The 13489-nt window shown below is 32.9% G+C and overlaps 2 protein-coding genes across 2 annotated transcripts; one reads left to right on the top strand and one right to left on the bottom strand.

Annotated features, from left to right (window-relative positions):
• Positions 1-6078: 6078 nt before the first annotated feature.
• LOC131630556 (allene oxide cyclase, chloroplastic-like) lies at positions 6079-7397 on the bottom strand. Its single transcript, XM_058901339.1, has 3 exons — positions 7126-7397; positions 6901-7022; positions 6079-6808 (listed from the first exon to the last, which is right to left on the bottom strand). Exons 1-3 carry the CDS (start codon positions 7325-7327, stop codon positions 6404-6406), a joined length of 729 nt encoding a protein of 242 aa, XP_058757322.1. The 5' UTR covers positions 7328-7397; the 3' UTR covers positions 6079-6403.
• Positions 7398-8907: 1510 nt separating this feature from the next.
• LOC131630538 (heat stress transcription factor A-8-like) lies at positions 8908-9489 on the top strand (the record flags this gene model as incomplete). Its single annotated transcript, XM_058901318.1, has 1 exon — positions 8908-9489. A coding segment is annotated over one exon (582 nt), but the record flags the coding sequence as incomplete, so codon positions are not given.
• Between the last annotated feature and the right edge of the window lie 4000 nt (positions 9490-13489).

The raw sequence follows: 13489 nt of genomic DNA, 5'->3' as shown, positions 1-13489 counted from the left end.
CTGATTTATATTTCAGATTGGGGAGTCCTCTGACCAGATTGAGTTTGTTAATATGAGAAATCTTCCTCAGACTAACATGGCCCAATCTTCTGTGCCAGACCCACTGCTCTTCGTTAACAGACAGAAGGCAAGTAACCTGTTGGTTCTTAAGATCTGAAAGATCAATCTTATAAATGTTGTTCTTTCTTTTGCCTGTAAATAGGATTGAGCCATCCTTCTGACTAACAGCTCTACGGGACATTTGATTAAAGATTATATCATAACCATTGTCACTTAATTGACTTATGGACAATAAGTTATGAGTTAATCTGTCTACTAAAAGAACATTATTTATAGAGGGAGAATTATCAATACATATGGTTCCTGAGCCTATGATTTTTCCCTTCTGGTTCCCTCCAAACTTTACTTCTCCTCCAGATCTAACTTCCAGACTTTGGAACCTGGACCTTTTTCCCGTCATGTGAAGTGAGCCCCAGAGTCCGGGTACCATGACATGTTTGTCTTTTGCGCTGTGAAGGAGATCTGCAACAGGAATTATCTTATCCTTAGGTACCCATATTCTTTTAGGTCCTTTGGGGTTAGTCCTTCTCATGTTCTGATTGAACTGAGATTTTACATAAGATTTTCCAGAATGTGCAATAGCATGTTTCTTTGTGTGTGTGAGATGGAAACTTTTAGAGTGTGATGTGTGTTTGATATCATGAGAATGACCATACTTGAACTGTTCATACAAAGGTTTGTATTTAATGATCATTTCATCAACAGGTTCAAGTCTATATGGGATTTCTCCCTCAAAACCTATACTTATCCTTTTGTTTCCACTAACACCATAAATCATATAGGCTAACTGACTTCTGCCTATACCTCTAGATAAGAACTTTCTGAAGCTCAAGTCATATTCTTTCAGAATATTGTTAGTGTTTGGAATAGACGTATCTGAGCTTGAAGATGTTTTCAGAGTTTCAACATCTTTAGTTAATTTTAAAACTTTTTCTTTTAGCTCAGAGTTTTCTCTTTCAAATCTCTTAGTTTCAGATGCAAAAATCTCTTTGAGCTTTTGGTATTTGAGACTAAGTTTACTCTTGACTTTCAGATGTTCTGATAAGCTAGAAATCAAGTCCTCTCTAGTGAGTTCAGAAAATACCTCTTCAGAATCTGAATCAGATGTAAATTCTTCTTCAGCATCAACTGTTGCCATGAGTGCTATGTTGGCTTGCTCATCTTCAGAGTCTGACTCTTGATCAGATGAATCAGAGTCATCCCATGTAGCCATCATGCCTTTCTTCTTTTCAAACTTCTTTCTGGGCTTTTCCCTCTGAAGCTTAGGACATTCATTCTTGAAGTGTACTGTCCAGGATCTTTGCACTCATAGCACACTACCTTCTTTTTGCCAGATCTTCTGTGTTCAGAAGATTCTCCCTTTTCAAGTTTCCTGAAGTTCTTGAACCTTCTCTACTTGCTCTTCCAGAGTTGATTCACTCTTCTGGATAAGAGAGGCAGTTCATCTTCTTCTTCTGACTCTGACTCGTCAGATCATTCTTCTTCTGCCTGAAAAGCATTAGCACAATGTTTATTTTTAGATTTTAAAGCAATAGACTTACCTTTCTTCTGAGGCTCATTTACATATAGCTCAATCTCATGACTCCTCAGAGCACTTATAAGCTCCTCGAGAGATACTTCATTCAAGTTCTTTGCAATCTTGAATGCTGTAACCATTGGTCTCCATCTTCTGGGTAGACTTCTGATTATCTTCTTCACATGATCAGCTTTTGTGTATCCCTTGTCAAGAACTCTCAATCCAGCAGTCAGGGTCTGGAATCTGGAGAACATTGCTTCAATGTTTTCTTCATCTTCCATCTTGAAGGCTTCATACTTCTGGATGAGAGCCAGAGCTTTTGTCTCCTTGACTTGTGCATTTCCTTCATGAGTCATCTTCAGAGATTCAAAGATGTCATGAGCAGTTTCTCTGTTTGTGATCTTCTCATACTCAGCATGTGAGATGGCATTTAACAGTATAGTTCTTGCTTTGTGGTGGTTCTTGAACTCTTTCTTTTGATCATCACTTATAGCCTGTCTAGTGAGCTTGTCTCCACGAGTAGATACTGGATGTGTGTAATCATCCAATACTAGATCCCATAAATCACCATCTTGGCATAGAAAGTAAATTTCAAGTCTGTCTTTCCAATATTCAAAGTTCTCACCATCAAAGACTGGTGGTCTATTGAGTCCATTAAAGCTAGAGTTACCATTGTTGCTTTGTTCAGTAACAGTTGGTGTTGGAGTAGAATTTGTCATAGCGTGTTTTTCTTCTTGAATCTTTTCTATAACATTGTTAAGTGTTTGCACCTAGAACCGGCGCTCTGATACCAATTGAAGTAGTGAAAAACACTTAGAAAGGGGGGATTGAATAACGTTTGTTTCTAAAAATGACAGATAAAAAATAATCACACAGTTATTTTTATCCTGGTTCGTTGTTAACCAAACTACTCCAGTTCACCCCTTACAGAGTGATTTACCTCAACTGAGGATTTAATCCACTAATCAACCTTGATTACAATGGTTTTCCACTTAGACAACTTCTAAGTCTTTTAGAGTCTACAGATCACAACTTGATCACTCTAGGATTTTCCTTTTACAAAAGTAAACAATATTACAAGAGATTAAAGTGCTTCTTAATAAGCTATAATCACCAAGTGAATTTTCTCTCAAGATTAAGTTCTAACACTCACTAAGACATTACAAGTTTTGAGGTTGAAGATGAAGTTTCTTTGCTATTTGTGTCATAACTTTTAGAATCAATTTGGCAGCGTAAGGTTACTTAGCGTTTGTTGTTGCTGCTTCAGCAATCAGAACTTCTCTTATATAGGCAGTGAGAAGTGTGACCGTTGAGTAGCATTTAATGCTTTGCGTGAATAGTACACTGCTGCATTTAATGTTTCACTCTTTTGTCAACTACCTCGAGCCATGCTTCAACTGCTATTGCTGACTTTGCCTTTTGTAGCTTTTAACGTTCCTTTTGTCAGTCAGACAGATTTGATGTTGTAGCCTTTTCATCTTGTACTTGCTTCTGGACTCAGACTATTAGAATGACGTTTGTATATCAGAGTCTTCAGCGTTGGTGTAGATGCAACTTCAGTCATCAGACTTTGGAAGTTCTTTGTAGCGTGATACCATCAGATCTTCAGAGCCTTGCTTCTGACTGTCATCTTCTGATGCTTTCCAGACCATGTTCTGATTTCCTTAAGACCATCTTCTGATGTCTTCCAGACCATGTTATGAAGCCATCCAGATCTTCTAGGTCAGAGCTTCTGAATGATGATTTAGTGCATACACTTTTAGACTTTTCCTGAAATATGGAAAACGTGAATAATTAGAGTACCACATTGTCTTATACAAAATTCATATATAATGTTATCATCAAAAATAGAAATATTGATCAGCACATTTCATGTTCTAACAAATACAACATCAACAACAATCCCCAATAAGTTCATCAATCATCAATTATCGATTAAAATCAAGTTTAATCAATAACTAACATCAGAACAACATTGAAAATAGCATAATTGACATACCTAATCACATAATATTTACACCTTAATGAAAAATCTAATTCATATCCCTTATAATACACATTTAGTATCTTAGGACATCACCATGCGATAGTACTATGTGTTAGCTTTCCAACGCTTCGAACTTCACTTCAAATGAAATCCTGAAACTCAAGTTATGGTATAAACAAATTTTTAACAAAATCAGCCTAATCGACGACGGTTGGACTGTCACCATAGTTGTCGCCAACTTTTTCTCAGCCTAATACGAGGTAGTGTGTGTCAATGTCCAATATTCAATCTCTGTGGTGGATATGACCACAATGGGTTGCTTTTAGGGATTCCACGAAATAAGGTTAGGCCCAAAGTAAATGCACAAAACTTGTAATTATCTATATTACTGGCCTACTCAGAGTCACTATAAGCTCTTAAGGAAAACTTGTGTGTCGAAGGAGATGAAGATAGGGGTAGATCATGTGTCAAGATTCCATTAAGATACTTCAATATCTTTTTACCATAGACCAATGTGAATCTAAGAGAAAGTACATAAATTGATATGAATTTTTAACATTGAAAGCAATTTGGTCTAGTTACAGTGATATATTGAAGAGCACTTACCATGGACCTGTTCAGTTGAGGATTTAAAAAGGAGTTTGAGCGATGTCTTCTTAGGTTGCAATTACTCAAAATGGGACTAGGCACACCATTTTCATTGCTCATGTTTGCTCGAGTTGTCAATTTCTTCATGTATTTGGATTGGGTGAGTAGAATGGTTCCATTATTCAAAATTTTAACTTCTATCACAAAGAAGTATTCAGGTCTGCCTAACTTTTTCAATGCAAATGTGGCATTAAGAGAGTGAATGAGCTTGTGAACTAAATTTGATGAGGACTCATTGATGAGTATGTCATCCACATACAATAGTGCATAGAAAGTTATTCCATGGAGAGAGTGTGCAAACAAGGAATGATCACACCTACTATAAGAGAAACCAAACTGCATAAGAGCTTGAGTGAGTTTCTCATACCATGCTTTTGAAGCTTGCTTGATTCCATGGAGTGCTTTATTCAACTTGCATATTAGAGTTTGATCATGATGAACAAAGCTATGTGGTTGTGACATGTAAACTTCCATTTGTAAAGATCCATTGAGAAAGGCATTATTGATGTCTACTTGTTGAAGTTCCCACTTGTAAGTGAAAGATAAAGTAAGAAAAACCTTTATGGTATAGTTTTCTTCACCACTAGAGAAAAATTCTCATTGAAGTCAAAGCCATATTTTTGGTGCTAGTCTTTGGCCACCACCCTTACTTCGTACTTGTTGACAGCCCCATCTAGATTTTCCTTCACCTTGAACACCCACTTGTATTTCGTGAAACCATTCTTATTGAGACAAAACTTGTTCGACAAAGCTTGGTTCAACATGAGAGAGAAAGATCTTTGGTTTTGAGTGACCTATTTTAGCTCTAGTGAGCATGGATGATCATTTCATAGTAAGTTTTCATGTGGTGTACTACTATGTATTAAGGGCAAGAGAGACATATATGACCAATTGTTAGTGTATGTGTTACCTTTGGACAAGGACAGTTGTGTCTAGTTATTCTAGAAGCGTTGGCGAATCCATACTCCCATACATTTTCATCATAAAGGGATCGTACTCCTATACCATCAAGAATGGAGTCAATTTGATCTTTCTCTGAGATGAAATCACCAACCGCGATTAAGGAATTGTCATTGGCTTTGGTTCATAACACATACTCCAGTAATGGAGAGATTTCCTTTCTTCCTCGATTTCAAATCAACTCGTAGATGTCTAACTCTCGCCTTCATTCATGCATTGAAATATATATGAACTTTGTCCCAAATTTCAAACGCATACTTGCACGATAGGGCTCTAGATAATACCTAATTAGAGATCGATGAAAGAAGCCTATGAACACGGCTTGATCTTGCACAATCCGAAACTCGTACTTTTCATAAACCTTGCCTTCGAGCCGAAGTTGATCTGTTTTGAACTTCGGCGGGATCTGAGGATTCACTCCTTAAACTTGTCCGTTTTGTAGAAGATAGATGTCGTCTTATAGTTTCATAGACGATTTTGCACCAAAGCTGTTATTCGAGCTCAAATCAAAGATACTAGAAGAAATTAGCCGTGAAGTTGAATTGAAACTAGTCATTGTGGCGGGTTGTGCAGAAACTTCCATGGCTGATACGAAAGCAAGATAAACAATGGAAGAAAAGAGAAGTTCTAGAATTCACGCTTGAATAAGATAACAAAGTTTGATACGTGGATCAAACCCGATGAATAATACCATAAAAAATTCAATGAAAAATCTGCTTCCTAAAATATTTCATTCATTGATCAAGCGTTTACAATTAAACTAGTGCAGTATTTATACTGGTGTATACCAGTTCTATACCAATTCATACTACTGTGTTTACATCAGTTATATTGCTAGCATAAGATGATCATACATGACTAGAGTACAACTTCTCTAATATCACCTATTTCTATTGTGTGATAACAATTTTTCTTAAACATTGTTTCTACTATGATTCAAAATCTCAAACTTAAAAATAATCGAAAGTACTACCATAATCACTTCTAGAAATGTAGGAAAATAAAGTAACAAGCAAATAGTGAAATATTAATTTCTAGTCCAGACTCAATGATGACAATCACATGACAAACTCAATGATGACAATCACATGGTGCAACAATTTTTTACTCCATTTGGTCAAACAAACACTAAAAGCAAAAATAAAAAAATCTCCATCACAAACATCCATCATCACCCCCCACTTATTATTCCACCATTAAACTAACACAAACCAAACCACCACATAAACTCCCTAGTTATTATTAAACCCAGGAATGACAGCATGAGGCTGAAGAGCCTTAGCAGCAGCAGATGCCTCAACACCAACATGAGGCTCAACATGTTGACCAAGAAGCTCTTGAGGCAAAGGCTTAATACCCTTCAAATAAAACGTATACAGAATCTTAAACGGAAACACAATCTGATGCAACTTCACTTGTCCACTAACACCTTCAAATATTCCAGAACCACCAGTCACTGCTAGGTATGTGTCTTCATAAGTAAGATATGGCCCTTGAACTGCCAAGTGACCATAGTCTCCAAAGTGAAGACTGTAGATTGCTTCATACCTATCTCCTTTCCTTTCCTCATTGTGTTGAATCAGTATGCATATTCCAGTTGTTATCCCAATACGTTTTTGTAGGTCACCAGTGTACAACTACATAATAATCAAATATTAGCAACGGTTTTATTTAATAAGTAACACTTTTAAAACGTTGCAAAAAATAATAGAGAGAAATTTAATTATACTTTGTTGCTGAAAGGAACTAAATCACCAAGAGTGTTAACACTTTTGTTGCTTAATCTCAAATAAGCAGGGCTTCCACGGTCTCTTTCGTTGAGTTCATACACAAACAATTCTTGAGCATTTTCTGAAAAATCAATCAAGAAATATATATTAAAAAATTTCAAAAAAAAAAACTATGGAAAAAATATGTTTGGTATGATTAATATTATAATGATTATAATTATTACCGGTGTTGACATGTTCGCTTACTTGACTTTTGCAAGTAAAAGATTTCTTAGGAACTGCATTCATCTTGAGGCTTTTTGTGAGAGATGAATTTGATGGAGTGAAAGGTGTGAAAGAAGATGGGGGTGTTAGAAACGGTTTTGGGGTGGTGGCAATAGAAGTAGGGTTAATGAAGGAACTCAAGACATTGGTTGAAGTGGCCATTGTTGATGATAGAAGAATTTGGTTAGATGAAATGTTTTGTTAGTAGATTGTGTGAGGAAACAACATAGGCAATGGTGGTTTATATAATGAAGGGATGATACTATGTAGTATAATGTTTGGTCAAAGAAAGATGTGGACGGTGGAAGAAAAGTTGAAGTGTGAAACATGTTGTGGAATGAAATGTGTAAAATATGAAAAGAAAAGTGGTCAAAGGGTCAATGATATGTGATGTGGAGTTTGGACGGTATAGTTATTGGTGCATTTTTGTTTTTGGGAAATTGGTTTATTAACTTTTGGGATAGTGGAATGGAAATGATAAATATTGGCAATAAATAATACTCTATAATTGAAAGGCAACATTTTCCATGCTTAGATACACTAAAATGTGTCTTGTTTTCAAAGGAAATAATGACAAGTTTTTGGTAAATGTTTAAAAGTTTTTTCACCGAATTTAAGAAATATAATGTTAGAAATATGATAAAATGTCTTCATTCATCTTCATGTTTAATCTTCCATTTGCAATAATTATTTTGTTTCAAGTTGTTTGTTATTTTAGAATATTAATGCAATATTTATATATTTTTTATATCAACTCAAAATAACTATTTTATTAACTATAATTATTTAGTAAATAAAACACAATTTATCATTGTAATTAGCATATTTTTATTTTTAAAAATTGTGTAAAGTTCAAAAGAAATGTCTGTTATGAGACATGTTAATAATTAGTCACAACATATAATTAAAAAATAGAATTATTATAAATTAAAAAGTGAAAAATGACAGTTATATTAATTTTGTATTATTAGTAGTGACACTCATTTTAAACCCCTTCGTCTCAAAATAAATAACGAAATTGACTATTTTATATACTTAAAATATAATAAATAAATTTAGGCAAAATACCTTTTTTTATCCCTTATAACTTTACCTCGGGGTCCAATTTGATCCCTTAATTCTAATTCTTACTAACGCTGTTTATGTTTGCATGTGTGGCATCCGACGTGGCATGTCACATGTCATTTGTTCATACCAAATTCATCAAAATCCAAGCAAAGTTTCAAAAAATCTCCTCAACCAATAATCGAACTAGTAAACTTAAGAAAAAGATAAATGCCTCCACCAACTGGGCTATTAACCATTTGGGAAATAAAATCCCCATTATATTGAATTCAACTATCCTTCAAAAGTTTTACCAACTTGAACACAACATTATGTTTCACAAAAAACTGGAAAGGTAATTAATCCATTTTCGGAAACACAATTGGAAAACGCGATAGAGATTGAAACGAAATAGAAAATGAAAATCAAGATCAAAACACAACTGGAAATCAAAATTGAAATCGAAAAAGAAATTGAAATTGAAACAGAACTGAAAATCGAAATTGAAATCGTAAAAGAAATTGAAATCGAAACTGAAATTAGTTGGAAAGAGATTGAAAAGAAAAGTATATACTTGGGGGTTCGGTTCGAAAACCCCTTCACACGAAAAGTTTTGGTAGAAGAACACATTTGGTGTTCCCGTTTTTTTTTTTAAATTTAGGTCATGATTTTCTCTGATTTTTCAATTTTTCTTGCTTCTACTGAGTGATCGTCTAGAAGGAATGGAAAAGCATCAACAGCAGATGCTTTCATTCTTGGTCATGGTCGTACAATTCCCTGGATTCAAGGCTCACTTGCTTCACACTAAGGAAAATAACTGGCGGTTTGCACAAGAAGGGAATATGTGGGACTACAGTAGCCAAGATGATGAAGCGGTTCCGTCTGATGGAGCGATTATAAAGTATAAGCCACTTGTAAGTGAAACACTAAGGCCTGTAGCTATGCGATCTCGTGCCTTTGAATCTGAAACTGAAATTTCTGCAGATGGATTAAAAGACTTGTGCATCAATTATAAGTTCTTGAAATTACTCCTAGATGAGAAATTATCTCCATTAAATAACCATTCTCAGTTTTTCGTATCGGATTTACCTGATGATGGTTTGTGGGAAAAACTTTTTTTGGGCAGTCCTTTCCACAAAAACATTGAAGATACTGATCATGAAAAGGAGAGGCATAATGTTAGTGAAATGGAGATGGAACATATCAAGGAAACTCCTAGTGAAAGATCTGCTTTTGAAGCAATGATAGTAGAAATGGAGAAAACTCAAGCATTAGTTTGAATTATATAATGGGGCGTTAATTTCACAAGTAGATAATAGCCCAGTTGGTGGAGGCATTCCCTCTCCTGCTTAAGTTTACTAGTTCGAATCTTGGTTGAGGATAATTTTTGAATTTTTGCTTGAATTTTGATGAATTTAGTATGAACAAATGACATGTCACATGCCACGTCGGATGCCACACATGCAAACATAAACGACGTTAGTGAGAATTAGACGAAAAGGATTTAAATGAGACTGTTTAAAGACATAAAGGACTACATTGGTCTTTTTAAAAATTAAGGGATCAAATTGGACCCCGAGGTAAAGTTAAGGGACTAAAAAAGGTATTTTGCCATAAGTTTATGGAGACTCTAATTTGTTTGTCTGAGCGTGCACGAGACTCTAATTTTAAAGAGTGACATGCGAAGCATATAAAAAATATCAAAGGTAGATTTTTTTATGTTTAAAAAAAAAAAAGACAAAAACGATAATCTATCATATAAGAAAGTTATGTGTTTTTGAAATATCATTTATATCCTTTTTTTCTAATACTCATCAATTAGGCTGTCCACGTGGACACACTCTACTTCCAAATTCTACTGTTCCCTTTATTCCTAATGCAGCCAATATTTTGCAATTCAAACCATTTTCATTCTCTCTCTCTCTCTCTTAATTTATTGTAACACTTCATATCTTTTACCATTTTTCTTATCTATTATTTCTCTTTTCCACGTTCTCTGTCTCTTTCTTTTTTACTTTTCTCTAATTCTTTTATTTTCTCATTCATCTTTAATCTAAATCCATATCTTTATTTTTTTTAATATCTTTATCATTTTTCTCCTTTTCACCTTCTTTTCAACAAATTTTCCTCTTTTATTTTTCAGGTTGTGGTTAGATCTGACCTTATGAAGAAGGAAAAGATTATCAAACAACTTCAACAATATAGGTAAAAATTCACAATCTACAATTTATGCTCATGAAATTTAGGGTTTTTTCAACACAATGTATGCTTTAAGTGTTCTATTTTAAAGCAATATAGAGTTTTCTGCAATTTAGATTGTTCCATTTTACTATTCATCTTCTTCATTAAGTTTATAGTTGATTTCGATTTTTTAGTGTTTACTTCTGTTTATGGTTTTCTCATTTATTGTTTATGATGTTTTGGTGTGTGTTTTATGTTGTTCTTCGTAATGTTTATCATTGATGGTGTTTTGTTTTGTGATTTAGATTTGACATGATGCTTTGATATAAGGGTGTTCGCGGTGCGGTTTGGACGATTTTGACGCTAAAATCATCCGAACTGCAAGAGAAAATAACGTGCGATTTGGGTTGGTTCGGTTGACTTTCAAAAATAAAACTAAACCAAATCAAACCAACCTAATGCGGTTTGGATTGGTTCGGTTTTTTACAAAAAAATTATTGAGCCATACATACATATATAGAGAAAAATATAATTTTGTGTTTAATAGTTCATACATTACCATAAAGAAGTTTATAATTGTCAAAATAAGTTTATAATTTGATACATAAAAATGCGTGTTACTATTTCAAAAATAATAGTACAATTTTATCTTAGGTCCAAAGAATTATATACATGAAATTGCATTCGTAAATAAATATTGTACAAAGAATACGATAAAATACATTTTGTCAAAATAGTATTTATAAATGAATAATATTTTGTTTTTTGATGATATATAAATTAAAATAAATATCATACAAAGAATATGATAAAATATACACATAATACTAGTTGGTTTCTCTAAAAAATTAAAGAAATGCATATTGGTTAGTAAGATTTTGTAACATAATGTGGTTTGGTTTGGTTTAGTTCGGTTTTCAAAATACAAACTTCAAACCGAACCGAAGCGTGCGGTTCTGTTAGAAAATGGCCCTAACACATCCGAACCAAATGCAGTTTTTTTTATTTCGGTTTGGTTCGGTTCGATTTTGCGGTTTTTTAATGGGCCGGTTTGGTTTTGAACACCCCTACTTTGATATGTGTTTGGTGTTTCTATAGATCTGGAGAAAAATATTTTCTTTCCTTTTTAACTTTATTTTTACTCTCATCTATCATTTTTGGTTTTTTTATATTTCATTTTCATATTGTTTATTGTTACTTACATGTGGCTAAAAATTATTAACACTAAGGATGATGCATAAATGATTGACATTGACAATGATGTGTTTCTGATTTTGGAGTATCTTGACCTTAGTCTTGGGACATACATGGTCGATCTATTTTCACATATACCTGGCCGATTTGTTTTCACCTACATTGTTAATAGGAAATTCAGATATTTTTTCAAGGTATTTATTCCTTCAAGTTTGTACTTCCAATATTTCTTTTTAACAGGATTTTTTTTTATTCAAAAAATATTTGTTTGGAACAAACTCAAACCAGACTCAATTTTTTTTTTCAATAAACTATTGTTTTCTGTTCTAAATCAGACTCAAATCATAATAGTTATTTTCCTTGTCATATTTTATTTCTCTATTCTTCTCATCTTCAACTCCTCTATTTTCTTTGTATATTTTTTTCTTACTCTTACTTTCTATATTTTTTTTTTGCTTTTAATTTGTTAAACATATTTTTTATTTTGAAACATTTGATTATATTTTAAAGAAAATAAATATCTTAAAAGAATATGTGAATACAACTTTTTTCCTTCAATAATATGACAAATTAAGTTATATTAGAAGAACATTTAATTCCAATTTAGAAATCAATAATATGACAAATTAAGTTATATTAGAAGAACAAGTTACATTAATCAATGTTGTACAAGCTTTATACAACTCATTATCCGTATTTTATTCTTTAATAGTTTAAACTTCTTTCAATGTTTCTAATTATTCTACTTAACACTTCATTCACCTCTAATTTATTTTTAAAAATAGGGTTAATGAACTTTTTCGTCCCTTTAAATATTTCAAATTTCGTTTTTAGTCCCTCCAAAATTTTCCTTCAAGAAATCGTCCCTTCAAAATTTTTCTTCCGAACTATTGGTCCCTAACGTCAAATTTCGTAGCTAATCGGTGGCTAAAGTCGTAGCTAATCTCTAGCAAATTTGACGTTAGGGACCAATAGTTTAGACAAAAAATTTTGAAGGGACGATTTCTTAATGAAAAATTTTGGAGGGACTAAAAACGAAATCTGCAATATTTAGAGGGACCAAAAAGTTCATTAACCCTTAAAAATATTATTTACTTTGCATACCAAATTAGAGGTGAAGGAAGTGATAGCAGAAGAACTGAAACATTGAACCAAGTTCTAACTTTTAAAGTGCAAGATACAAATAAGAGAATGCAAAAAGCTCATAAAACATTGATAAGTGTAAGTTGTTTTTTAATATAACTTAATATATCATTTTTTAATTTTCTAATTCAATTAGAAAGGTTGTATATTCAGTAACGGGTTGAAAAAACACTCAAACCACATACGATATAATAAACTCATCTTCTATAACATGTTGATTGCATGTAATGAAAGCTACAATGTACAAGGTATAACATTAATAATAACACAAACACTTACCACATATCTTAGCAAAAACATTAACAATAACACAAACATTTACAACATACCTCAATAAAAATATCAATAACAACATAAACATTTATAACTTACCTCAACAAAAACATCAACAGTAACACAAACGTTTACAACATACCTCAACAATAACACAAACATTTACAACATTCCTCAATAATAACACAAATATTTACAACATACCTCAACAAAAACACTAACATTTACAACATACCTCAACAAAAACATCAATAATAACATAAACATTTCCAACATACCTCAACGAAAATATCAACAATAACACAAACATTTATAACATACCTCAGCAAAAACATCAACAATACACACAAATATTTACCTTTATCAACAAAAATAAAAGCTTACCTTAACAAAACAACAAGATATCTAACACAAAGATCAACAAACTTAAACATTAAGATATAGAATAACAAAAAACAACAAGATACACTAACAACAACAACAAACAAT

The sequence above is a fragment of the Vicia villosa genome, unplaced genomic scaffold (genome assembly GCF_029867415.1).
Source record: "Vicia villosa cultivar HV-30 ecotype Madison, WI unplaced genomic scaffold, Vvil1.0 ctg.000696F_1_1, whole genome shotgun sequence".
Taxonomy (NCBI): Eukaryota; Viridiplantae; Streptophyta; class Magnoliopsida; order Fabales; family Fabaceae; genus Vicia; species Vicia villosa.
This window is presented reverse-complemented; position numbering and strand designations above follow the sequence as displayed.

What these genes read in the sequence shown, in the direction of transcription:
- LOC131630556 (XM_058901339.1), bottom strand. Translation starts at nt 7,327, where the DNA reads ATGGCCACTTCAACCAATGTCTTGAGTTCCTTCATTAACCCTACTTCT. An exon ending in AAGCGAACATGTCAACACCG is followed by an intron (nt 7,023 to 7,125) that starts GTAATAATTATA and finishes TTGATTTTTCAG; the next exon opens with AAAATGCTCAAGAATTGTTT. An exon ending in TAGTTCCTTTCAGCAACAAA is followed by an intron (nt 6,809 to 6,900) that starts GTATAATTAAAT and finishes ATTATTATGTAG; the next exon opens with TTGTACACTGGTGACCTACA.